Below are 26,476 nucleotides of genomic sequence, written 5' to 3' on the forward strand. Positions count from 1 at the left end.
ATTTGGAAAATAAAACAAGAATTTAAACACAAACTCTATGTCATGGACTGCCTGGATGTAGAGAAGTGATAAGAGGCACCTGCTGGGGAACCCCCAGGAGAAGAAGACTCAGAGCCAGCGGATTGGTAGTGGGACAAGAATGAGTTGTCAGAGGGGGAAGACTCAGGAGAGGGGGTGTTTGAAGCTGGAGTGGCAACAGGGTTTAGTAAGCAAGAAGAATTTGTGGCAGAGTACAGTTCAGACTTTGAGGTTGAAGCAGAAGCTGGAGAGAAAGGGAGTCAAGAGGCTGCTGAAGAATCCAGGGAGTCTCCCCATCCTGCCGTGACCAGCTCCCCTTCCCTGTGTCTCCAAGAACACACAGAGAAATGAAAAGGACAGAACAGAATTTAGTTGTGTGCAGACGTGGTTTGAGACTGTGCAGGAAAAACCCTTAGAGAAGGGTGGGAAGGAAGAGACCTTTAGTCCTTGCAACTGTGTCATCGGGGCAAGACCTCCTAGGAAGAGACTGCTAGGCCTGAACTTGAATAAAGTTTTAACTTCACTGACCTTGGGTGATTTATTGTTTTTTGTTGACCTACGCCCGACTCAAGCCCTGATACTGCAGTATAATACCTCCCCTTGCCCCCCACCAAAATAAGCCACACTTAAAGAACCTCTCAGTGGTAGACATATAAATTGTTACTGTAGAGAAAAACACTAGCAATCTTTAGAATTATTTTATTGCCGAAATAAATTAAACACTCATTTAACAGCATCACCCGCAAAAAGACACACAGGAACGTCTAAGCTGATTGTCTGCACTGTGGGAAAGCAACAGGAACACCACGCTCCATTATTAATTTAATCAAAGTTGAACATATTATATTAAAAATCATACTTATATAGAACTCAAAATCATCCGAACACTCAGCATAAAAACGCATTTTCAAGTTTTCCAAACACTTCACGGTAGATAAGGCAGTAATACAAAGCATAGCAGCAAGACATGGTCATCCTGTACCCTAGATTCCAACCCTGACAGATATGTAGAACTCGCATCTGCTAAGAGGAATGTGTGAATATGTTCACTTGCATATAAATACTTTGCTGCAGAAGCAAGAAAGAGAGTCCACTGGAAATGAAATAAGACACCCTGGGTTTCCGAAACACAAAGAAAGACAAGGTGCATTTTAGCTGGTGCTGGTATTCGGAACATCTTGAACATCTGCTAAATGAAGTTTTTGTCTGAAACAAGCAAGTTAAGGAACTGCATCTTACAGGATTGAACTATAAAAACATCAATTTTTCCTAGTATTATACGTACTTTGAAAACAGCAATGTTTAAGGTAATAGCAAGAAAAGCAGAGTATTATTAAGAAGCCACAGGAACATAGGAGAATATGTTTCATGGGTTTGTTAATCTAACACAACCTAAAATAAAAGCCTTAAAATAAAACATTTGTTTGAGGAGTTGAATTGATGTCAAATTGTTTAACCTGGATTCATCATTACAATTTGCTTACGGACTAAGGTGTACAATTTGGGCAATTAACACTTGCTTCATCAGCATAGGCCATTTCACAAAAAGGATACATAGAGGAATTCAGTTCTTCCAGCTACAATGCAAAAAAACAGAGAATCAGCATGATAGTGATAAATTAGCCAAGCAATCAAGTTTCAGTTAATTAGATCCAGTGTGTCTCTTCTGCAAGTGGGAGGGCTCCTTGCATTCACAGAAAGGACTGAGATCCAATGCAGTCTTCCACTGGAGGAAGGCTGATTATACCAATGATATGAAAGGAGGTGCCCTGGACCCAAAGGCTTTATAGGTATCAATCAGCACTTTGCCCAAAAGCATTTTGGTAACCAGTGCAGATGCTTGTTCTGGTTCACTGCAAAACTAAATTCAGGCTTACTGTAATTATTGTACCATTTTCAGAATTCTTCTGGTTGCCCAAGCTTAGGCTTAGACAGCAATGGAAGTGGCCATCTTCAGAGTTCTATTCAGTCAAGCATGGAAGTACAGTGCTTAAGAAACTAATCTTAGCATCTATAGATGTGGGTTTTACTGTTACAAGAACTTCCATTCAGCTCTTCCCAATTTCTGAATACAGATGTGACTGTGTAGACCATCTCCTCGTTGTTTATACTTACATCTGACAGCAACCTATCAAGATTGGAGTCACTCGCTACTTTTCTCTTATCTTCAGGAAGTTCTTCCAACTCCCCATAAAGCTCTAGATTCAAGCGGGCCAGCTTCTCCTGCATTCCTCTTACATGTTCCATTTGCTCTATGGAACATTCATTTCCTGAAACAATCAGAATGCAGAAATATCAAAACAAAGTTCTGTCAAAGGTAAAGGAATAGACCATCTCTTCTACTTATTCCAATACAGTTGTACCTTGTTTGCCAAATGCCTTGGAACTCGTACGTTTCGGTCCTGAACTATCGAAAAGCAGAAGTGAGTGTTCCGGTTCTTGAACAATTTTCGGAAGCTGAACGTCTGACCCGGTTTCCGATTGGCTGCAGGAGCTTCATGCAGCCAATCAGAAGCCATGCTTTGGTTTCCGAATGTTTTGGAAGTCAAATGGACTTCCGGAACGGATTCCGTTCGACTTCCAAGGTTCGACTGTATAAAAGAATTAGAAGATTTACACTGGCAAAAGTATGCAGCATAAGACAATACATTACAGATCTACAGTACAGTACGCACACCTCTGGTTGTGTGTCTTTCAGGATGCGAACGCGGCAAACCTAGAAGTATTTTCCCGGGTTTCGCCGCGCGCACATGCACAGAAGTGCTAAACCGCGCTGTGTGCATGTGTAGAAGTCGCACCTCTGGTTGTGAATTCCTCAGGATGCGGCCGGACTTCCAGAATAGATCCCGTTCGCAACCGGAGATACCACTGTACTTCGAAGTCTGGCAATAGTACCATGATCTGCCCCCTCTGCTACAGATACCCATATTTAGAGAGAGAGATGGTTTAGTGAAACACCACCTAAGTTTTAAGAGATCTAGCCAACACTTAAGACTTTCAGCCATATCCTACACTTTCACATGTGAAAGAAGGGCATGTTTGTGTGGAGAAGTAGCAGCCAAGTTACCAAATGCTTGAAGTTTGCCAGAGTGGAAGTCATTCAGAAGACTCAGAAGTCCTTTCTCCATCTCTTGAACATCTGATACATCAGTGAGAAATGAGTGCTGGATTGGAGCAGACTGTGCTCCTTTGCTTTCTGCTCCTGGTGCTTTGGCTTTCTCTTTCATGCCCCTGACAAAAAGAAGTTATTTAAATTATTACCATCTTCCTGGCGCTCTCAGTCTTTTTGCTATCTTGAATGTACAATGTGACAAATGCCTTAAAGAAAATATCATCCTGGGACAAAAGCACAAATAAATTAATGAATGATCCATTATGCTATATCCAAAACTAGTGTTCTAGTTTGCAATTCACAGTATCAACTTATGAAGGTAGTGATATGGTTATCTGATTGTACAAACAGCTTCTCTAGATTTTACATTTCATTAATAAAGAAAAAGAGCTCTATCTGATATCATGCAAAGATTTCATGGAAAATTCCTACCTAAGAAAGGCTGCGTGCTAATTTCTGAATTAGAGATAACTGCTTGAATGACAAGGATTTATCTCCTTAAAAATGTTTGACGAATTCTAAATGGAAACTTTTTAAGGGTCTCATTGTTTTACTGAAGACTATCCAAACCATGTGTTAGATTTTTTCTAAAAAGCATTCAACAACCCACTATTTCAAAAACCCTGCATCATAAAATTAAAAGTAGCCTAACAACAGACCTCAGAATTCTGAAAATGTGTAATATCTGCAGTTTAAACAAATTTTGAACAAGATCGCATGGAATTAATCAACAGTGCAGACTTCATGTCATTAGAAACAAAGTATTTGCTTGAGAAAAAAGTACTGCATTTAATTATTACCCAATCTTATGAATTGATATTAGGTGTAGGATTGTTATTTTTCTACCTTCTAAATTTGTTTTTTGTTACTGTTTTAGTGAATTTATATTATATGCTTGTATATAGTCTTGGGTGCCTTGCTGCAGGAAGATAACTGATAAAACGGTAAAATTATCTGAAGTACATTTAGATTGATTACTTTTCCCTTTTTCTGATTTTACTAGAACTGTAGTACAAAAAAGCAATCACTAAAAATCCAAGTCTACACATGTGGCTCGCCGTGCTGTAGGGACAAATAAAGAGCCATTGTATCTAATGACGTTTACTGTAAGTTGGTGTAAGATTGCAGCCTAAATCACTTTTTTTTTTAATCTGTCCTCATTTTGGCCAGCAGCTTGACAACAACAGGAAACATATGAGCATTTACCTTTTAAACTTTGGTTTCTGTGAAGGTGGCTGTGGTGCAGGGTTTGAAAACACTGTACTTTTGCTAGGAGGCACAGAATTTTTCTTATTGTTGACCACTTGAGTGACATGGGAAGTGGATGATTTGGGACTTCTTCTCTTAGTTTTTCTTTCTTCCATTTTGACAGATTGTTGGTACTATATGGTTAATGCTTCTCTGTGCTCTGAGGAGGAAAGATTAAATAATATATAGTGTTATCTGTGCCACTGAAGAGTATGGGTAATATTAACAGATCAATTTTAGAGTATTTTTACTTATACTTAAAGTTCTGTGAGGCACTTCCAAGAGTGCAGTCAGGAAGAAAGATATAAACATCTCTTATGTGCATTTGATAAAATGTAATCCCCATTGTTCAAGGTTCTACTTCCAAATATGCATAGAATTGGAATGTTATGCTTGCAAGCTGGCTTTAGCTTTTGTGTTGCCAATGCCATTTAATAATATCTCTGCTTGAAATTTTTTTTTATAGGTAACCTATCAATCACTATTTTATAGTTAAATAATTATACAGGGAAATATATGTTGCCCAAATATGACCATATTTTAAGTGTCTATGCAATCATAGCATGAAAAATATAAGTAACTAATAATTAGCTGTGCACACGTTCCTACAACTGTATCCACCACAGCAATATACTTCTATTATATATTGCAGTTACAATATTTACCTGGAATAAAGTTCCATTGAACTCGGTGGGATTAGCTGCTGAGTAAATATACATTAGAATTAGGCTGCACATTTCTAAGCTAATACTGTACTAACAGATTCAGAAAAGGTTGCATGACCACCTATTAACACTCCAATTATGGCCAACTGCAGGCCACCTTATCTATCTGACAAAGGAGGTTTAGGCCATAATAAAATTATATTATTCAAGGTGCCACTAGACTCTTCTTACTTTTGTTAGGACAAACCAACATAGTGACTCTTCTGGAATTTGTCACTTAGTTGACATGATACAAATCTTGTCAGTTGAATTACATATGCTTAATATTGTTAGAAGAGTATTTTAAAGCCTTACTAACGTTCATAGACAGCCTAATGCCAAATAACAAATCTTAAGAGTGTGCCTTTAGATTAAGTATTGCTCTGTTCTGCCTTTGTGAGACCGCACCTGGAGTACTGTGTCCAATTCTGGCCACCACAATTTAAGGATACGGACAAGCTGGAATGTGTGCAGAGGAGGGTGAGACCAAGATGATCAAAGGTTTGAAAACCAAACCTTATGAGGAACGGTTGAGGGAGCTGGGTATGTTTTGCCTGGAAAAGACAAAACTGAGGAGATAAAATAGCCATCTTCAAATATCTAAAGGGCTGGAAGATGGCGCAAGCTTGTTTTCTCCTGCAATGTAGGACCTGAACCAAAGGCTTCAAGTTACAAGAAAGGAAATTCTGACTAAACATCAGGGAGAACTTTTTGGTGGTAAGGCCTGTTCAACGGTGGAACAAACTCCCTTGTAAAGTGGTGGACTCTCCTTCCTTGGAGGTTTTTAATCAGAGGCTGGATGGCCATATGAGATGGGTGCTTTAGCTGAGATTCCTGCACTGCAGGGGGTTGGAATAGATGATCCCCAGGATCCCTTCCAAGTCTACAATTCTATGACTGCCTGATGAAGATGTATGGTCCAATTTGCTGCAGGGCAAGCAGTAGCGTCAGGTAAATCCCTTTTATAAATAATTTTTTAAAGGCAATTAAAAAATACCAACTCCCTCCTGGCATAAACAAAGTTGCTGTTCTACGAGAGCGGGGCAAAAACACAGGAAACAAAAAAAATCTCATCTAACTTAAAGTCAGCACTTATTCCCAAAACTGCATATTTTTAAAATATGTTTAAGGAACAGATCAAAGAACACTGGTAGAGCCTTTTATCACATCTAAAATATCGGAGCTTTAGAAATAATTTCCGGCTGTTGGAAGGCCAATTTTGCCACCTTTTTCAAAGTAAAGCTCTTTTCTGACTGACGGAAGAGAACGGAAACCAAAATTCTTCCCCCCTCGCTAGATCCACCTTACCTGGGAGTTCACATTTGTCCGAATTGAAGCATTTCAGCCTGATATTTACGGAAGCAACATCCGTGATGGTCATGTGACCTGAAAGAGCCTCACGGGGGCGTTCCCGTGCCGCGTGATCGTTCCTTCGCATTTTGGGAGTTGTAGTACGATTTCATCCCAAACGGCATGTTTCCGTCGAGAGAAAAAATACATTTCCCACAATCCATTTCGAGAAGAGGGGAAATAGGCGGGGCGCCGAAGGCGTTTTACAGGAAGGCCGGGGAGCGCACGAAGAAAAAGGAGCGAGGAGAATGAATCGCCTTTTCATATAACGCCGTTCGATGCGGGTAGCGGGCGCGGCCTTCAACGCCAAGAGACTACAACTCCCGTGATCCCCCGCGGCAAAGAGAGAGAGACTCTATTAGGAAAAGCAGCATGATCCTGGAAGGGAGAGGGAAGTGGGCACGAGCCCTTCCTCTGAGAGCAGCACTGATTGGCTTTGCTAATTGCGGTTGTCCATAATTGGCAAGGGCGGAGCGCGTAGGTAGGCTCGCAATAAGGACGGGCCCTTGATTAGAGAAAAGGGAGCGCCCTCTCAGGCGGAAAACGAAACGAAAGGAAATGCAGAGATTTCAGTTTTTGTTCTTGTTCAGGGGCTGCGTCGGCTCACCTGCTCTGCTCCTCAAGCATAGAGCATTTAAAAAAAGCTCCAGAGTGTTGCTGCTCTTTCTCACCAGCACAATGATGCACCCTTGACCTCTTTCTTTCTTTCTTTCTTTCTTTCTTTCTTTCTTTCTTTCTTTCTTTCTTTCTCTCTCTCTCTCTCTCTCTCTCTCTCTCTCTCTCTCTCTCTCTCTCTCTCTCTCTCTCTCTCTCTCCCGTTGTGTGAATTAATAGCACTCCTCTCTTGCTTGCTTCCAGCGCTGCAATAAATATCCCGATCGTACGCATGTTCACTCGAATGCATACCCTTCTGGATTCAATGCCAAGCAGGTGTTTAGAGCCAGTTCTCCTACGCTCCCTTACACTAACAGGAAGCACTGGTGTTCAGTTACCGAGTTGCTGCAGGAAAACCCTGACGATGTTGAAACATCTAATTTTTAGAATGAAAGGTGAATGTGAGCGAAGGGAAATGAAACCATCCCTCTCCTCCTCCCGGTCTTCGCCACACGCTCTATTGCTGCGTACACTTTTCGTCTCAGGCTGCCCCTCTTTGGTATCAGAGCCAGCATGGGGAGAAAAGTGCCTGTAGGGATGGAGCACAGGGAGAAGATGGGGCAGAGTTCACTTCCCCTCCTCCACAGGCACCTTTTCTTACAAAAAAATCGACTTATCCTCGTGTTTTGTGTGCATGGGGCAGATAGATAAACAAATGTGGCTTTCAGTTTGGCTCATCTGCTCTTAAGCAGGGCACTGTAGATTCCAAGTTAGTTGCAGCTCAGAATTTGAAACAACAATGCCAAATTCATGTTTATCCTGCTAGAGTGGGAAAGCAGTAGTACTGTCCAGTATGTAATTTTGGGTGTAATTGTGGCTCTCTATGGAAATGATTACTTAGAATTGTCAACACAGTTCTGGAAATTGAACTTGTGGTAGGCCAGTGCTCAGGCAGCCACTTCACTGCAGTCACAAATTATTGCCCTTTACTTCACCCTGCATTGATCCTGCGCTGTGCTGCAGCATTGTGGTGGGTTTTTGTTGTTGTTTTTTTGTTTTGCTATTTCTTCCATGCAAAAGTTTGCTTAGCCAGTTTATGCCAATATTGGGAAGGGAAGACAGACAGGAAACCTGTGGCAGAAGTGCATTGGATTTTAAAATGGAATCTGTCCCAGTTAATGATAAACCTTATTATGATAGCGACACATCAAGAGATAAACTGTGAATTAAATAGTTGTTGCAAAGATAGCACATACTAACTATAGTTTTGAGTTGAAGTAAATGTAATGAAATCTATTTTCCAGCTACACACATTGCTTCTGCCTAAACACTTGCTTAGATTTTTCCAAGTGAAGTGACCCAACCATCCCCAAGTATACTGTGGAAGAAGTAACTTCTGACTTGGTGTATCCCTAGATGCAGCTACCACTTTCCAGCAGTGGTTTTCAGGAGGACAGTGTCACATTTTTCAGCTGTTATGCTGGCATCAATTGCTACTGAAAAGTGGCAGTTGTTCCAGGAAGCGCAGGTCAGATGTTAACTTTCTTCCGAGAACTGCAGGCTGCTCTTTGTGGAGTGATTTGTAAAGCCTTCTGAAGTGGCCCTGAGACTCATGTACATGGTGGCCACCCTACCCATGAGGCAAGGTGAGACTGCAACCTCAGGCGGCAGGATCTACGGGGTAGCAGATCCAGTCTCCAAGGAATGCCTTGTCTGCTGCTGCTGCCACCGCCACTGCCATGCACTCCTTGCCGCCTCCTCAGCAGTCCCCACCATGCCACCTCTATAGCAGCCTCTTGGCGAATAGGAGGCACTCTTGGTCTCCTCCCACAGCATGGGACAAAATGGTGGGGGCTGCCCTCTGGGGATTTCTGGGCTCTGCACCTGGCCAGTGTGTTTTAGAGTGAGCCCCTTCCCTACCCATCCACAATGACCTTTGATTCCCATATGGTAATGTTGAATGGAGTACCACCCCCTTGTTCCCAGTGTTGATCTTTATTCCCCCTTTGTTCCTGATGTAGATCTTCACTCCTTCCCTGACGGGAGGAGGGGCGGAACAGACCATACCATTTTGTGGTTTGCCTCAGGTGCCAAAATGTCTTGGATTGGTCCTAATGGTGGCCATCCTAAAACCTTCCATTTAGTGTCCCCCTCCCTACCTGTGACAAGCATGTTGTATTCAACCACAATCACACCTAGGGTGAATCTTTCAGTACTCTGGTAAGTGTCCAACACAACCAGAAAGCCAAATCCACAACTGACCTGCTACACTTCGGGGGATACTGTTGGGAGAGCAGTGCCTGCATTTATCATTATTATGGGCCTGTGTTTCCCCTGCTACTTCAGCATTACAAAGAAAACCTCATAAAACACCAATATGGGAAAACATCAGAGAATGCTATAGCTGATGTTGCCTCATTGAGATTTGGAACATGTTCACAGAATTTCTGTATGACCCCTGAGGAACAGATTTACCTCAGCATGTGTTGAATGTAAGCTGCTGCTTCTCCCTGTCTTTCTCTTTTGACAATTAAGTTTTCTTGTATCAGCTTTATTTCTTGTTTCTTTTTGGTGTGTTTCCATCGGACGTGCTGCTGCTGGTTTGACCACTTTTTTGTCCACTCAGCAGTAATAAAATATGCTTTCTCGCTTAAACAGGGCCTCCTAGCTGGCTTGGTACTTAGTGTCCTCCACTTCAAAAGAAAAGAAAAGGGGAGAGTAGAATGGGAAACCTGTAGCACCTTCAGGGGAATGAACCTGAAAGACTAGAAAATAATATTAGACTTCCAGGAAAAAGGAAAAAAAACATGCTTGAATGCATGGGATGAGGTCATACTTAATTGCCTTTACTACACATTTGTCCCTTTTCAAAGCTTTTCTTCACAACTATAAACATTTAATCTCTTTTCTCTCACACAACAACACACATAAATCCACCATTTAAAAGTCATTCCAATACACATTTAAGACATTTATCCTATTTTAAAGGATAATTGCTTCATAATTCCTTCCTCATAATAACATATTGATTTCAGTGTTAGGTAAAGGTAAAGGGACCCCTGACCATTAGGTCCAGTTGTGGCCGACTCTGGGGTTGCGGTGCTCATCTTGCTTTATTGGCCGAGGGAGCCGGCGTACAGCTTTCGGGTCATGTGGCCAGCATGACTAAGCCGCTTCTGGCGAACCAGAGCAGCACACGGAAACACCTATTTATCTACTTGCACTTTGATGTGCTTTCGAACTGCTAGGTTGGCAGGAGCTGGGACCGAGCAACGGGAGCTCATCCCGTCGCGGGGATTCGAGCCGCCGAGCTTCTGATCGGCAAGTCCTAGGCTCTGTGGTTTAATCCACAGCGCCACCCGCGTCCCATTTCAGTGTTAGCCAAGGCAAAATAAAATGTCAGATCTAGTCAATATACAACATAAACTTGGATCTTACATTGCTCTTCTGGGGTCCCCTGCCCCACAATTCTTTATTTCCCCCACAGCCTCCAGTGCCACTTCCTGCACTGTTCCAGAGGGTGCTAAACCCTCTAGGGCAGATTTCCATGGCTGCATAGGGAAGGGTGAAATTGCTTTCCCACCCTAGCGCTGTGTGAGCAGAATTCTGTTCACAGGAACGTAGCATCCAAGCCATAGTGTTACTGACAAAAATCCACACAGTGTATCAGCAGTAACTATTGCACATGTAAAAATAATGTAGTTTCATTCTTTGACCAGGTAAAACTTAAGAAGCCTCTTGAGTATTCATAGGTCAGAACAGCTTAAGTCATGTGAGGAGGCCTGATCCCTATGCAAGTTTCTGTTCTATATTAGTTGCTGATGACACCCAGATCTATCACTCCATTCCATCAGAATCAGGTGAGGCACAGAAGCAGCTGGATTAGAGCTTGGAGAACAATAACAGGCTGGATGAGGGCCAGCGCACTGAAACGGAATCCTTACAAGATGGATGTTCTGTAGGTGGGTACATGACATACCTACAGACCCCCGCTTTACATATTTGGAAACCCTCTTTCAAATCTAAATAGAAGATATATAATGCTGCTATCTGTGTTGCTTCAGCCAACTTATGAAGCAGTGTCCAAAAAATAAAATGACATTTCAGTCATTCAGAGTAAAATGGAGGATAACATTTCTTTTCAACAGATTCACTCCCATCTGATTGAGGTGAAAGGTTAAAGATGGGGCAGAGAGGAAGGTGCAGGGAAGAGTGCCTAACTCGTTTTGCAGGATTGAAGACACTCCCACTGGTAATAGTAATAATACTACAGCTGGTTTAAATGACATGAACAGTGGAAGTAAAATGCAGTAAACTAAAAAAAAAGGGGGGGTTTAAATCTAACTAAGTCATTGTGTGAGTGGAACTTCTCCTCCCCATCCTCACATTTCAGGCCCACTCCCAAATCAACTCTAGAGGGTGTTGGGAAACGCCAGAGCAAATTTGGGAGGGGGCACACAGGAGAAGAATATGGAAAGTGAGTTCCTCTTGCGCAATTACTTGGTTGCATACAACCAGGACTGGTCCACCCATGAGGCAAGGTGAGGCAACTGCCACGGGTGACAGGATGCATCAATTACCGCCGCCGCCGCCACAGTAGCAGTAACAGCTGCAACGCACTCCTTGGAAGCCAGATCTGCCATATCCTCTACAGCGGTTTTTCAACCACTGTTCCGCGGCACACTAGTGTGCCGCGAGATGTTGCCTGGTGTACCGTGGGGAAAATTAAAAAATTCGAAATATTTAAAAATAAAGTATTTTATAATTTTTCATATTTCTGTTTACTTACTATTTCATAATAAAGTAATTATAAAATACTTTCTTTGTGTTTATTTGATTCCTATTCAAGAGAATTACTTTATATATAGTCAATATAGGCACAGAGTTAATTTTTTAAACATTTTCTAATGGTGGTGTGCCTCGTGATTTTTTTCATGAAACAAGTGTGCCTTTGCCCAAAAAAGGTCGAAAAACACTGCTCTACAGCAGGGGTCAGCAACCTTTTTCAGCCATGGGCTGGTCCACCATCCCTCATACCATGTGGGGGGCCAGACTATTTTTTGGGGGGGGGGAATGAATGAATTTCTATGCCTCACAAATAACCCAGAGATGCATTTTAAATAAAAGGACACATTCTACTCATGTAAAAAACATGCTGATTCCAGACCGTCCGCGGGACGGATTGAGAAGGCGATTGGGCTACACTCAGCCCCTGGGCCTTAGGTTGCCTACCCCTGGTCTACAGCTTTCCCAATGCTACCTTGACATCAGCCTCTTGGTGAAGAGGAGGCACTGCCGGTTTCCTCCCAATTCCTAAGGAGGAAATGGTGGGGGCGGTCTCCTGGGCCCTGCACCTGTTAACCATCCCAAGCTTCATGTAAATGTTGGGTGAATGGCCGACTATTTTTCTGCTGAACATGTTCTGAAATTTGTCATGCAGAGTGAAACAATAATTAAAGAAGGCAGCTTCTACTGCTGTATCACTTACAATGCCATGTTGATCTCTAGTTTCTTCTGATTACTGCATTGCAATGGCTTCACCAGCATCTGAACTTGCAAAATTCTTTTGCAGTCATAGACAGAAAATAGGTGGTTGCTAGGCATGCACCCCATGAGTCATATCAACTGACCCTAAATCTATTATGTACTGTTTGAGGTCTTCCATTCAATGTTTTGTTACCTAGAACTAGATACTACACCAGTATAAATTAATGAAGTACACTATTCAACAGCAGGGCAAGCACTTGCCATTCATCTTTTGTTGATCTATGGGACTCTTTTCTTTGTGTCTTTAATTATTTATCCCCCAAAGTTCTTATGGAATAATAGCTCTTTGAAAAATAAAAGAGAGATTAAAACTTGAATTTGTATTCCTAGCCTCTCCTGAACACTGTGAGAGTGGGGGATAGGATCACACTTGATCCCTCTTCCACTTATGTAATGCAGCTGCTGTGGTAAGTAACACAAGGCATTTGCAGCATGGAACTACAGTCTTGAATCTGGTTTAGCCTCTACTGTTGGCTTGTTTGTGGACATGCAGAAGTGGGGAGGTAGTAAACTAAGTTTTTTTAAAGTCCAAATTCAAAAAGTTTTAGAAATACTCTTATAAATTGAACAGCCAACGGTATTATATATTACTACAGTTGAACTGGACTGTCATCTGCAACAACTGGCCTTCAGAGGTCTACTGCCTCCAAAAGTATACAGCATACATAATATTAACCATTCTGAATTTTGCTTTGACAAATTTATTTTCATTTATGTGATATCTGTACTAGAGTACACTTAATGTATTGAATTTTAATATCTATAGATATTTTATACATACAGTGGTACCTCAGGTTAAGTACTTAATTCGTTCCGGAAGTCTATTCTTAACCTGAAACTGTTCTTAACCCGAAGCACCATTTTAGTTAATGGGGCCTCCCGCTGCCGCCGCACCGCTGGAGCACAATTTCTGTTCTCATCCTGAAGCAATGTTATTAACCAGAGGTATACTATTTCTGGGTTAGCGGAGTCTGTAACCTGAAGCGTATGTAACCCGAGGTGCCACTGTATATGTAAACCTATAATGTGCTAGTAAAAGCCATCAAGGACATAGGTGGTTGATGCCAAAGTTCTAAATTAAGCATCCTGTCCAGGAATGGTACATTTTGTAATAAATTTGCTCTGCTCAGCGATCTCCCTGAATGGATAGATCAGTATCCCATTTTGTACAATCTTAATTTCCTGGCCTGTGAAATCTTATAGTGGAGACCAGACAGGTGAGCGTTTTCCCCTCAGTCCTTGTAGAAGTGGTAGTTTGGCAGGAGTGGAATTCTTAACTATTAATGAAGCAAAGAGAATAATTGTTACGATCTTGGAAAATCTTGGAGCAGACCTACAGAGGGACTGGTTGGCACCATTCTGGCTCCTGCCTGGTCTGTGTATGTTTTCTGTCTGCATCAGTTTGTTTGTCCAGTGAGATATTTCCCTGCAGGTAAGAGTGTGCTGATTGCAGTGTTGGGTACTGTTTGATTGCTGGCTGAGTGAATCCAGCTGGGGTGTGGGCCAGAGCCTGCCTTGCAATATGAACAGGCTCTGTTGTGGGCAGCAGGGTCATTTAGCAAGGAGGCACTACGCAAAGGGATTGCTGTTTTGGGTCATCACTTCAGGGAGTAACAGGGGTGCTCCCCACTGTTAATCAAGGTAAAGAATTATAGGCTTGATGCTGTGGGAGACAGGCCTGTGACCCTCACTTAGGGTGAGAGTCTTCTACAGGGGCAGTGTGGTTTGGTGAGGTTCCCCCTGAGTGTTAGACAGAGGGAGAAGGGTTGAAGTGGTCTTCCCATCTTTCTCTTGACAGTGTGGCCTAAGTAGCTCTAACTTCCTAGTTATATATGATGTTATTGAATGACAGTGTAAAATGTGTCTGGGTGGGCAGGTAGCGGGGAGTTGCCAAGATATTGCCTCAATTTCAGTGGCAGTGGGGAAGGGAAGGTACAGTTGGGGTGGAGGAGCTGAGTCTGACCACTATCTGAGGCAGAGGCTTAGGTAGAATCATAGAGTTGGAAGGAACCCTGAGGATCTCTAGTGTAGTTCAACCCCCTGCAATGCAGGAAAATGCAGCTGTCCCTACGGAGATCAAACCTACAACCTTGGCGTTATCACCACCATGCTCTAACCAACTGAGCTATCCAGCTGATATAGGATCGTTATTCCTTGTTCTAGTCTTCTCACTCCTCTATAAGTCACTGGTAGCTTATCTGCTGAGTCCTATGGTTTGGTGGTACTGTTTCCAAATGTCAAATTGGTCCATAATAATATAGGACCATACTCATCCGTCCAGAGGCTGATCTGACTTGCACAGAGACAAGCAGAATGCAACCAGGCTCCTGCTTATTGATCTCTCTTTGGCTTTTGATGCCATTGACCATGGTATCATCCTGGATTAGCTCTGGGGAATGGGATTTGGAGGCACCCTTAGCAGTTTGGACCAGTTTACTTGAGAGATCACCTTACCCCATATATGCCCACTTAATCTCTTTGATCTGCAGAACTGGCACTTTTACAGGTGCCACATAATACTTGTCCCACATTTGTAAGAAATTAATCTTTTAGTGTTTTGCAACTCTTCACCTATTGACACCAGGCAGTGCCTTCACTGTACTCTTTTGGGAGCCTGCTAAAACCACTTTTGTTTAGGCAAGCCTCTCCAAACAGAGAGAATGTGGGCGTGTGCTTTAATCTGGTGTTTAGTTTATAACTGATTTTTTTTTAAAAAAGGTTTTAAATAGTAGTTGAACTGTTTTTACCAAGTAAGTTACTGTTTTACTTTTTTTGTAAACCGTTTTGCAATCAAATGATATATAAATCTTGGGGCATAAATACAGTAATACACAAATAACTAGATTGGGGCAAGTGGGCTAGTACGTTTGGGTGCAACTCGGAGTGTGTTGACTATTCTTTGTTCCCAGCTTGCAGCGGGACACAGTAACACAATCAGGCTCCTAAGGCTCCAATCTTATGTCAATTTTTTTCCCTGGGAGCAAGCTCCGCTGGGTAAAGAGTTACTAGGACCGTAAATAAATACTGGGAGAGAGAGAAAAGGGGGCGGGAGACGAGAAGCCGGAGAAAATGTTGAACTGCCACCGCAGTTGCCTCCGTAGCCGTTTTGCCCACCGCTGGGTTCCTCCCCACTTTATGCTCTTATCTCTCTCTCACCTGTTCCACAAAGCATCCCAGTAGGTGATGGTGGAGGGGTGGGGTGGGCAACCGTGTTTTAGAAAATGTGATTATTTGGGAGCCAGACGATACCTGCCGTGATTCTTTCTGCGTGCGTGTGTATGTGTGTGAGAAAGTAACCCTCGGACCCCAAGCGGCGGAAAGAGTGAATGCAGGCAGAGAGAGAGAGGGAAAAAGAGGGAGGGAAGAGTTCCACCTTCGGCTTGCTGGGAGGCAAGGAGTAGCTGGGGCAGTAGCTCCAGTTTGGAGAGCTACAGGTAGGCGGCGGCCTTTATTATTATTTCCCCCAAAAAACATTTTCTTTTCCCAGCTTTCTGTGGAGTCGAGTTCTTTTGCTCCACCTCCCCTTCGGCTGCTTTCGTTTTTCCGGGTTGGGAGCGTTTGGGAAAAGCGAGAGCAGGGGATCCCAGGTGACGGCGGGGGTGGGTCGCCTTTCTTCTTCCCCCCGCGAGCTTTAGCTCTCTCTCTCTCCCCTCCAGCCCGCGATTCCGCGCGCCGCTTCCAAGCCCCCTCCCACGCTTCCTCCGGGGGAAACGCGGCTCCTTTTCCTGTTCCTCCGTCTCCGGCGGCGAGCGAGAGGGGTCCCCGGCTGGATCTCCCCCCCCCCTCGAGCCAGTCAGGGCAGGGCGGCCGTGTTTCCCCACCCCCCTTTTCTTCCTGAGGTAGCAGCACCAGCGGCGGAGGAGCCCGCGGGGCGAACTCGCTCGCTCGCTCGCTCCCTTTTGCAGAGAGGCATTGCAATGTACCTGTGGCGCCTCCTCTTCGGCCCCCCGGCCGGCCGGGCTCACGGCTGCAGCCCCCGCGCGGCCTCAAACAACTACTGAGTCTTCCAGAAAGAGGCAGGAGAACAAAAAGGAGAGGCTCTTGGACTTGTGCGTGTGGTGGATGTAAGTTTTGCTCCCTCCCCTCCGCAGAGCAGCCTTCGCCCCAGAGCCCGCGCGATGCCTTTCCCCCTGAGGACGGTGTCGCCGCTCAGGCTGTGCCGCCTGGAAGAGGACGCGGCGGCGGCGGCGGCGGCTCCGAGGGACAAAGGAGGCTCGCCCGCCGGGCGAGGCGGCGCGGAAGGGCTCCTCTTCGGCTCCCTGGAGGAGGTCTGCTCGCACTCGCTCGTCTCGCTCCTCTGGCAGCTCTCCGACCTCTCCCGCTGCGCCGGCGAAGTCTTCGGCGGCATCCAGACCCAAGCGGACAGCCTGGGGCGGCGCAGCGCGCGCCTCCAGCACCGCCTCGACTCCCTCAAGGCTCTCGCCGCCCGCCTGGACCACCGCAAAGTCAAAATCCGTAAGTCTCTCACGGGGCTGGAGGGAGCCGTTTGGCCGGGAGGGCGCGGTGGGCGGCTGCCTGGCTGGCTTGGCGGGAGTTCAGACCAGGCTGTGGTGGTGGGCTTGCCCCGGGTCGCCTCCTAGAGCCCCTCGTTGCCGTTTTGTGTTGAGAGACGAGAGGCTGGCTGCAGGGGATGGGGAGGGGGGCAGCAAAACGGGTGGAAGTCTCGCCTGCAACCATAGGAGCCAGGGGGCCGGGGTCCCTTTGCCTCCCCCCCTAAAATATTTCAGGAGACTGCTGCCCGCCCAATTGATGAGCCCTGCCATTCAAATGGTCTGCGTGCACTGCGTCTTGTGCTCGATTATGCAGGTTGAGGCATACCTGGGCCCTACCGCATTATATCCAAGTTGACACCCTTGCCTGCAGCTGGGAATTGGAGGGCAGGTAGACCACCCCCTTCCCCACTTAGTAGTGAAAAACTGAGCCCCTCTCCCCCAAGGTTCGGGCTTGGCAACTGATCTCCCCACCTGGACCTTTTTAGTGGGCTGTAGGGGTCAGACTCTTGCAATCGGTGCAGGCTCCACGGGTTTGGCTGCATTGCTGAAATGCTCTGCCTCTCCCAGGCAGAAATCTTACAGCAAAATGCATTTGGAAAAAAACCACACACACACACACACACACACACACAGAGAGAGAGAGAGAGAGAGAGAGGGGTATTTCTTATGGAGTTGGGCGTTGGCCAAAATGTTCTGAAATTGGAGTCTGTTCTGGGATTAGAGTCTCTTCACACGTTAGGGCAGTCTGCACAACATGGGTACTTGGTCTGTGTGCATTCACTGAGCTACATTTATATATGTTTGTCAAACATGATTATCTGCTTGCAGAGTGCATGCTGGAGGTGTGATCATAGTAGAAGGCTTTCTTTTTTAAATCAGGAAAATCTGGCCAGCACCCTTGCACATCTGCGTGCTGTGTGTGTGTGTATGTTTGTTTTAAAGAACAGTGGAAGGAAAAAAAGGAATGAATCACTGACAGTTCAGATTCAAAATCCATTTGTGTTGCTCATTGAGAAACTCTTTCCAGTTCTTTTAACAACTTCTCAGATGCTAGTGGAAATGTGGTTCTTGTTTGACCTGATTAGTTCAGAGGAAGCTTGCTTTGGTAATGTTATAATTTGAGGAGTGCCTCTTTCATGAATTCCCTTGATAAATCAAACCCTGAGCATAATAAAGCACATTGTTTTGGAAAACATGTAAGTAGGCTTGTAAAAGTGCATCCAGTCTCTCTGTAAGAACATTTTTCACTTTAAAGATGCGTTAAGTCTCAGTATTCCCTAAGAATGCTGCTCAGTAAATTAAGAACACATTAGGTGCAACCCAGGTATGTTTACCTTCATTTAAGCCCCCTTGAAATCATTAGGCAAGGTTAAGTTGTGCCCAGTCATGGAAATCTTTGGGCAAGGCTAAGTTCTTCTTGATATAGGTCTGTCACCGCAGATAGTTTTACAAGTAAGTCTAAATTTCAATATATGTCTTCTTCATGTTAGAACCATGCAGAGTTTACTTTGAGGATGCTCAATGCTAGATTTACTTTGCCAGTGGGCACACATGTATAGGTAGCAACAAGGCTTGATTACTGCATCATTTTATTCATGGGGCTGCCTTTGAAAAGTGCTTGGAAACTTCAACTGGTTCAGAATACTGTACTGCAGCCAGACTGTTAACAGGGCCTTGCCTTGGCAACAGATTTCTCAGTACTATACATAAAAGATCTATCCTAGCTTAGAGACTTATGTCCAACACATTAAAAGTGCTAAACAGTTTATAAATCTCCAAATAATCTGGAATGTCCTGGACGAGTCTGCCTGTAAACTGAGATGTGCAACTAAAGGTCTTCATTGGGAGCTCCCCCATCAGAGGTTGGTCACTGGACAGACTCTTTTCTATAGGCAGACTCACCTGGCACAACTTGACCTTTACGTCTTAGACACCAGCCCACACTTGTCTTATTTGTCTTAGAATTCAACACTAGTATTTTTTTGGTTGTAACTGTATTTCTTCTTATTTGATATCATTGTTTGCACTTCTGAACTCATTTTTAATCTACTATTGTTTATATTGTTTTACTGTTTTGAGCCAGAGTTGTAAATTAAAAATAAAACTGCCTCAAAGACACTTACAGTTGAATGGTTGGATAAAAAGGTTTTAAATTTAAAAAATTGGCTTCAAAAGGTGATGTGAAAAATCTGCCTAGCTGTCCTTGTTCCGACTTCCATTCATATATTTTAATGAATAAACCTACCACTCAGAATACTTCACTGTGCACCCTTCTTGATCTTACCCATTGAAAAAAATAGTAACTCTAGTCAGGCGTCGCTGGCCGCTACTTACCTTTAGGGATCATATGTTGTATGTACTGAATTAACAACATACAGAAGTGATTGATTTAAAAAGTAATCTTATGCACACTTTCTTGAGAATAAGTCCCACTAAATATAAAGAGACTTGCTTCTGAGTGTGCTTACAAATGTATTACTAACACTTTCCAATACGTTGCGTTTTTTTCAATACATGTTCCTTGATCAAATGTGTATGAGTTCTTTGCCTCATACTACATGCATCTCAACATCAAATCTGCCCCCCACTCCTTAATTTTACCCTCTCAGACATTACCCACATTTAGCAAACCGTGCTGATGAAGTAGTTTGCTTTTTATGTGTACAGGTTATTCAGAGTTCCAAGGCAAGCAAGAAGAAAATTGCATGATCCATGGAGTTCTGTTTGTTTTGAAAAGAGAAAGCTCCCATGGAAATATTATACAAATAATATTACTGCTTGGTGTTGGGATAGTGCATTTTGACTGTTCAGGGTACATGCAAAACAAGTCGTACTTCCTTTGTGTTATCGGAGACCCTGCCATCCAAAGTTCAGAGGTAGGGCATGACAAGGTTTTACCACTGTAAGCTCCAGCCTTATTCAAGAAACTGTTAGCTCCTGTGTGCAGTGTTTGGCATTTCCTACTAGCTCCGTGAACAAATTTTCAGTCTGTGTGTGTCCTTTCTTCCCTTCCCCCTTCTGCAGTTTTGCTGTTTGTCCCACTCTGTGAAAGGAAGGCTACAATGGGTGAAGGGTAGTGAGCTCAGGAGAGTAGAGGAGCTTGTTTGTCAGCTTTTCTGATGGGTATCAGTTTTCAGCCTTAATTTGCCACATTAGCTGTAGGATGATATTTGGCTGTTTCCCTTACATTACACTAAAATTTGTGTCTCTGTTCACTTCTTAAAATATAATTCTCTTTTTATTTCACTTTGTTGTCGATTGCAAAACAATTAAAATGATTAAAGTATTACAATACAGTCCATTATATTTGACATACATTTGTCCCAAACAAACAGTTTGGAAAGTCAAGAACAAACCTTGGCCTTTGCTCATGGTTGTCTGAGCACTGGTTCAGAAGTAACATGGCCAGCTCACAGTTCATGCACCATCTAATTCGCTTAATCATGGCTTATGGCTCAGCCAAGGTGTGTTAATACGGCCGTGCATTAGTATATTCTCTAAATTCAGGCCATTAATGCATATTTTCCACAAAGTTGTCTGTCTTACTTTATTTTAAAGTGAGATAGGGAAGGGAGAGTTTGAAATATACCTGCATAATGATCTACACCGTCATAATTTGGATTGTTTTAAATGCCATATATTTGATTTTATTATGATAACATAGTACTGGTTTATCCTAGCATACAGTTGCAGTATAGGCAACTTGGTTGTGCTTCTGCTTGTGCATCTATCTCTTGCTATTTGACCAAATTTATATGCCTTTTAAACTTCTGAAGTTTGTAAACATTCCCTGTGTTAGTTTTAATGTATGCTGTTGGTCCTAGGCTTACCTATCCTTGAGGTAGGGTCCTTATTGCTTGTGGTAGATGCTGAGAGGAGAAAAAATGTATTCGAGGTTGCTGAAGGCCAGTTGACATTTTGTGAGGTCCCACAGTTGTGGTTAAAATAGTTTTGTTCCAGCTATGGACATATTGGGAATAGCATCTGCCATTTGCATTTTCAATTCAACCCTTTTGTTGTTGTTATTGTTGTTATTGTAAAAGTTGTTTCTTGGAACACTCATCCATTTCCAATAAAGGACTTTTGTGTGTTTCTCTGAGAATACTGAAGCTGGATTGAATTTACTTATAGAGTCTTGAAAGGAAGTATATAATAGAGTCTACTAAACTTAGTTGTTTTTTTACTAGGAACTTGGAGCTGTTGGCTCCACCCCTATTCCCCCCCTCTTAAAATTATAATAAAAATACCTTGAAAAACATGGGTTTTAAATGAGATGTTTCTTCTTGTATTTGAAACCTAGAAATCAGTCATTCTACAGGACGCTGGGTAGGGTGCATGATTTATTTGTGTACAAAATATATTATGGCTATATAAACATCTTTTTCTGTAGGGAAAACCCAAGTAAAGCTAAATGGTTCTGCCTGTTCATCCGTTCTTGCTAGATATTTTTTATATATATTGTTGGAGGTTTAGAGAAAAGCTGCTTTTTAAATGGATATTTCCTTTTCTATTTATTCCAGTGTCGTGCAGTGAGATGAGTAGAGCTCATATCTCTTCCATACCCACCCAGTGCTAGGAAGGAAATGCTGTGCAATGCAACCTGTGGCTGTTTTTGTTTTATTTGGAGTCAGCTGTTTCCGCAGAGAAGATCCCATTTGGCTCACTGCATCTCTTGCTGCAACAAAGAAAAACACTGTGAGAGGGCTTTCCTGTGTTGTTAAATTCAAAACAAAAAGAAGCAGGGGAATGGAAGAAGAATCTTCTCTTCTATGCCCATCCTCCACAGCACTTCCTTTCTTGTAGAAATTTGCTTGTAAAAACACTCACACAGCGCTGAAGAAGATTGTATGGCATCTGCCATGCAATATAATTCAATAGAAAAACAACTATTTATATTCTTCTGTATCCTTGCTCTTGTGCTGGTTAGTCTTGTCCATTTCCCTTTGAAAACTCTTGTTGACATGGCTATTGAGCATGAGTGAATTGTAGAATAATAGAGTTGGAAGGGACCACGAGGGTCAACTAGTCCAACCCCCCTGCATGCAGGAATCTTTTGTCCAATGTGGGGCTCAAACTCATGTTCCTGAGATTAAGAGTCTCATGCTCTATCGGCTGAAGTATGAGACACAGTTAAAGTCAAACTAATAAGTGGTCGTTGGAGATGCCCTATAGGAAGCATTACAGCCTGATTTTAACTGTAGGAGTAATATTCAGCCGTCCTGATCTTAAACCCTTCCTGTAATGCTAAGATCTTAGAGCAGAGCTTTCCAAACTTGCGTGTCACAAAACATTAGTGTCTCAGCTGCAGTGTGAAGATGTGTCATGCGAACGGTCCCATGCTCCTCCTGCGGATGAAAAGATGTTAGTTTAACCTCCAGTTTGCTAGTAAAACTGAATTACTGTGTCACAAAACGATGCAGGTCTAAAAAGTGTGTCACCAACATGAAATGTTTGGAAAGCTCTGTCTTAGTCCCTCTGGAGTCGCTAGAATTGGTGCTCTGAATGTAAGCTGTATCTCTATTCAACTTAACCACAAATTACCTGGAGAGCGTGGTGCACGGTCCAAATTACATAAAATTATTTATTGCAAAACCTCAGTAGAAACAAGAGTTCATTGGACACTTAACAAGCTTCTATATGTCTTTAATCTGTAATTATATATTAAGTGGAAGACTCCTTATTTGTTGAAATTCAGCTTTTCTTATTGATAAAACTTTGCTAAAAGCAAGAACAGGACAAAAGGTAGCATTCAAACAAAAACCCTTTCCCAAAGGGAAACTGGTACAAAGCCTTGCTGCACCGAGGCAAGCCTCCATTTGAAATTTAATAAATGAAGATTTGTACAGAAATGATTTTATTGGCTGAAATGTGAAAAGGCATTATATAATACAGTGGTACCTCAGGTTACATACGCTTCAGGTTACATACGCTTCAGGTTACAGACTCCGCTAACCTAGAAATAGTGCTTCAGGTTAAGAACTTTGCTTCAGGATGAGAACAGAAATCGTGCTCCGGCAGCACGGTGACAGCGGGAGGCCCCATTAGCTAAAGTGGTGCTTCAGGTTAAGAACAGTGTCAGGTTAAGTACGGACCTCTGGAACGAATTAAGTACTTAACCCGAGGTACCACTGTATTTATCTTGAGCACAGTTTAATAAGTTGTAAAATGCTTCCTCAAGAGCTTCCATTAATGTACAAAATTGTAGTTTCACCCAAAGAGGCTGGATGTACTTTTTTTTTAAACAACTGTCCAACCCTCTTAATTAGCAACCCTTGATTTTAGTCCACCTGTGTGTGACATGATGTTAAATCCATTTTTTTCATCAGCAGTTGCAGATACTGATAATTCCTGGAGTTGCAGCAGGCAAGGAGGGAAAACAAATTTTGTTCCTTCCCTGCTATATCCATCTATTGAAACTGCTATATGCTTTGTGAATGATTCTACTTTTAAACGCTTCTTGCCACCTTCTATGATCCTGAGATAAAATCAGTGGTGCTCATGTGTGCGTGGAATGGATATCTGTTGGAACAGCACAGTGGGATGTCATATTCCTCTTTTACCTTCTGCATTGGACTGTTAGGAGACTCTCTGAAACAGATTTAAGAGATGTGTAGGGAGGAAGAGAGGCAGGAGGAATTCTTTTGCACAAGTGTCCGCTCATGTGATGTTGGGTCCTGCTTTTCTCCTCAGGAATTATCAGTTTCGTTTTGTTTAGTCAATTAGTCGTGCCCAACTCTTTGTGACCCCATGGACCAGAGCACGCCAGGCACTCCTGTCTTCCACTGCTTCCCACAGTTTGGTCAAACTAATGTTGGTAGCTTCGAGAACACTGTCCAAACATCTCGTCCTCTGTTTTCCCCTTCTCCTTGTGCCCTCAATCTTTCCCAACATCAGGGTCTTTCCCAGGGAGTCTTCTCATTAGGTGGCCAAAGTATTGGAGCCTCAGCTTCAGGACCTGTCCTTCCAGTGAGCACTCAGGGCTGATTTCCTTAAGAATGGATAGGTTTGATCTTCTTGCAGTCCATGGAACTCTCAAGAGTCTCCTCCAGCACCATAATTCAAAAGCATCAAATCAAAGAAGATGATAAGCCTTTTTTATGGTCCAGCTCTCACTTCCATACATCACGACTGGGAAAACCACCTGATGCTATTTGCATTTTTAAAAACAGCCCTGCCCATTAAATGCAAATACATGTTTAATGTCACGTGTACTTTGGCCTCAATAATAGACACATTGCATTTTATTTAAATCGTGTCCCTTCCCACTGTATGATAATATAGGATGATTGAGGACAGATAATTTTAAGCACAGTCTGCATTTTAATGCAGAAATTAATTGAACTGAATTGATTGCATCAACCTTTCAGTGTCTTGAAAAAGTGAACTAGGAACTTCTATTTTCTGTTAAAAGTAACTCCTTTTCATGTGGGTTGGTTTTTTTTTTTTTTTTTTTGGTCAGTGAGTACTTATCAGGAATATGTAATCAAAGCCATGTTTTTGGTTGCTGTTGACAGATCACACCTAGCTGCTAATTACAGCAATAATTAATGGGTGTAGGTAGGGAACAGGTCTTACCTTTGGCTGTCAGGCACTTATTATATGAAATATTGGAGAATATCACCTGGGTACCTGCAAGTCAGGTATAACAGGTGTGGATTTACTTTTGAAATTTCTGCTGTCTCTTACTTGGGAATGGAATTACTGTATTTATGTTTGAAAATGCTGTGCTTTCTAAGGGTTATTTGACAAGGTTTGAGATGATATTCAGTACTTGGAGTTAGCCCTGTTGAATAAAGGAGTTTGGTACATAGATGTGTAGTATTGTGGCACTGTCTGTTTGTTCAGATACTTTTCATCTTTGCGCATGGAGAGATGCCTCTGTAACAGGTGTGGGGAACCTCTGACCTTCCAAATGTTGCTGAACTACAACTCCCACCAGCTCTAGCAGGCATGGGATGACGAACGCTGTGTTGTTCAGCAACATCTGTCAGGTCAAAGGTTGCCCAGACCTTTGTAGTAACTAAATGCAGAGCTAGAGATATGAAAGTATTTTGCCTTTCCAGATCTCAGAGTGGTATGGCTTTCTTATCTCTGATAAAAAAATATATGAATTGTCAGATGTTTGCTCGTCTCACCTATATACAACATTGGAAACAGTGGTGCAAGGGAAATGCACGTACTGGTACAGTTCTCCTGTCTTCGGATATTTGTTCTTATTGACTTTTATTATGGTTTCAAATGTCTCGACACCTAGGACCTTCATTAATCATAGAATCATAGAATTGCAGAGTTGGAAGAGACCCTGAGGATCATCTAATCCAGGGGTCAGCAGCCTTTTTCAGCCGTGGGCCGGTCCACCGTCCTTCAGACCATGTGGTGGGCCGGACTATATTTTGGGAAAAAACAACAAACGAATTCCTATGCCCCACAAATAACCCTGAGATGCAGTTTAAATAAAAGGACACATTCTACTCATGTAAAAACATGCTGATTTCTGGACCGTCTGCGGGCCGGATTGAGAAGGCGATTGGGCCCACAGGCCTTAGGTTGCCTACCCCTGATCTAGTCCAACCCTCTACTATGCTGGAGTATTCATTCAGCTGTGCCATACAGGGACTAAACCTGCGACCTTGGCATTTTCAGCACCATGCTCTAACCAACTGAGCTATCCAGGCTGAGTCAGTGTTAGTGACTACTCTGAATGACCGATATATTGAAAACAGAGGTATCCAGCTGAGTAGGGAACAAAACAAGCAAAGAATGTGTTTTTCTGTCAGTATCAGAATTTGCAGATGTGTGTGTGTGTATTCTTATATGCAGCAAAAATACAGATCCTATACAGTACTATAACAAATGTGGACTTACTCTTCTTTCTTGACACCTGTTCTTAAAACATTGCTACTGTCTTTTGAATGAGAAAATATCCTGTTTTCTCATTAGTCATACAAGGTTTAATTTAACTGGAATTGCTGAGCAAAGTAATCCCAACCAGGCAGAATCATCAGGAGAAGAGATATATGCTGGCACATCTTTGTGTAAATTAAGCTGCATCATAATTGCTCCTGGCTAGGGAAGGCATGGAGGCAGTGTAAACATTCATTTTCTACCCTTCCAGTGACTCTTGTGGGTAATGTAAATCACACCAGTCTCCATGGATGAAATCAGTGGATGAGATGAGTTAGGAGGCATCATAACTTTATGTATCTCTCTCCTCACCCCCGATGAGCCCATTTCCCACCCCTGACACACTCCTTTTTGCCCTTTGTACTGCTGCAAGTTGCCAACTTGACGCCAGCAGGGCTTTCTGTCAGCCAGTACACTAGGGTAGGTTGTTTATGCCAGTTTAAGGCCAGATCAACTGCTTTGGAGGGCAGATAATTCAAATACCAGCCTCTTCCACCCAACATATA

At 42.9% G+C, this 26,476-nt stretch overlaps 2 protein-coding genes across 6 annotated transcripts in view; one reads left to right on the forward strand and one right to left on the reverse strand.

Annotated features, from left to right (window-relative positions):
- Positions 1–703: 703 nt before the first annotated feature.
- On the reverse strand, positions 704–6,532 carry CCDC28A (coiled-coil domain containing 28A). 3 transcript variants are annotated; one of them, XM_081907233.1, is made up of 7 exons: positions 6,391–6,495; positions 5,491–5,636; positions 4,337–4,531; positions 3,086–3,249; positions 2,134–2,288; positions 1,573–1,595; positions 704–1,224 (listed from the first exon to the last, which is right to left on the reverse strand). In XM_081907233.1, exons 3-7 carry the CDS (start codon positions 4,492–4,494, stop codon positions 1,170–1,172), a joined length of 555 nt encoding a protein of 184 aa, XP_081763359.1. In that variant the 5' UTR covers positions 4,495–4,531; positions 5,491–5,636; positions 6,391–6,495; the 3' UTR covers positions 704–1,169. The 3 variants fall into 3 exon arrangements, with proteins under 3 accessions (XP_081763359.1, XP_081763357.1, XP_081763358.1); XM_081907231.1 differs by lacking the exon at positions 5,491–5,636 and having other exon boundaries at positions 6,391–6,532; XM_081907232.1 differs by lacking the exon at positions 5,491–5,636 and having other exon boundaries at positions 4,337–4,538; positions 6,391–6,524.
- An 8,999-nt stretch (positions 6,533–15,531) lies between these two features.
- Positions 15,532–26,476, forward strand: part of NHSL1 (NHS like 1) — a 137,245-nt gene continuing 126,300 nt past the window's right edge. For 2 of the 3 annotated variants that reach the window (XM_081907024.1, XM_081907027.1), the window contains exon 1: positions 16,556–17,028. In XM_081907024.1, the coding sequence (XP_081763150.1) occupies positions 16,692–17,028 (337 nt within the window). In that variant the 5' untranslated portion in view covers positions 16,556–16,691. Of the gene's footprint in view, positions 16,008–16,555; positions 17,029–26,476 lie in introns of those variants that run through there. The other variant, XM_081907025.1, reaches the window with a different exon arrangement.

The sequence above is a fragment of the Podarcis melisellensis genome (genome assembly GCF_964234715.1).
Source record: "Podarcis melisellensis genome assembly, chromosome: 3".
NCBI classification, from domain to species: domain Eukaryota; kingdom Metazoa; phylum Chordata; class Lepidosauria; order Squamata; family Lacertidae; genus Podarcis; species Podarcis melisellensis.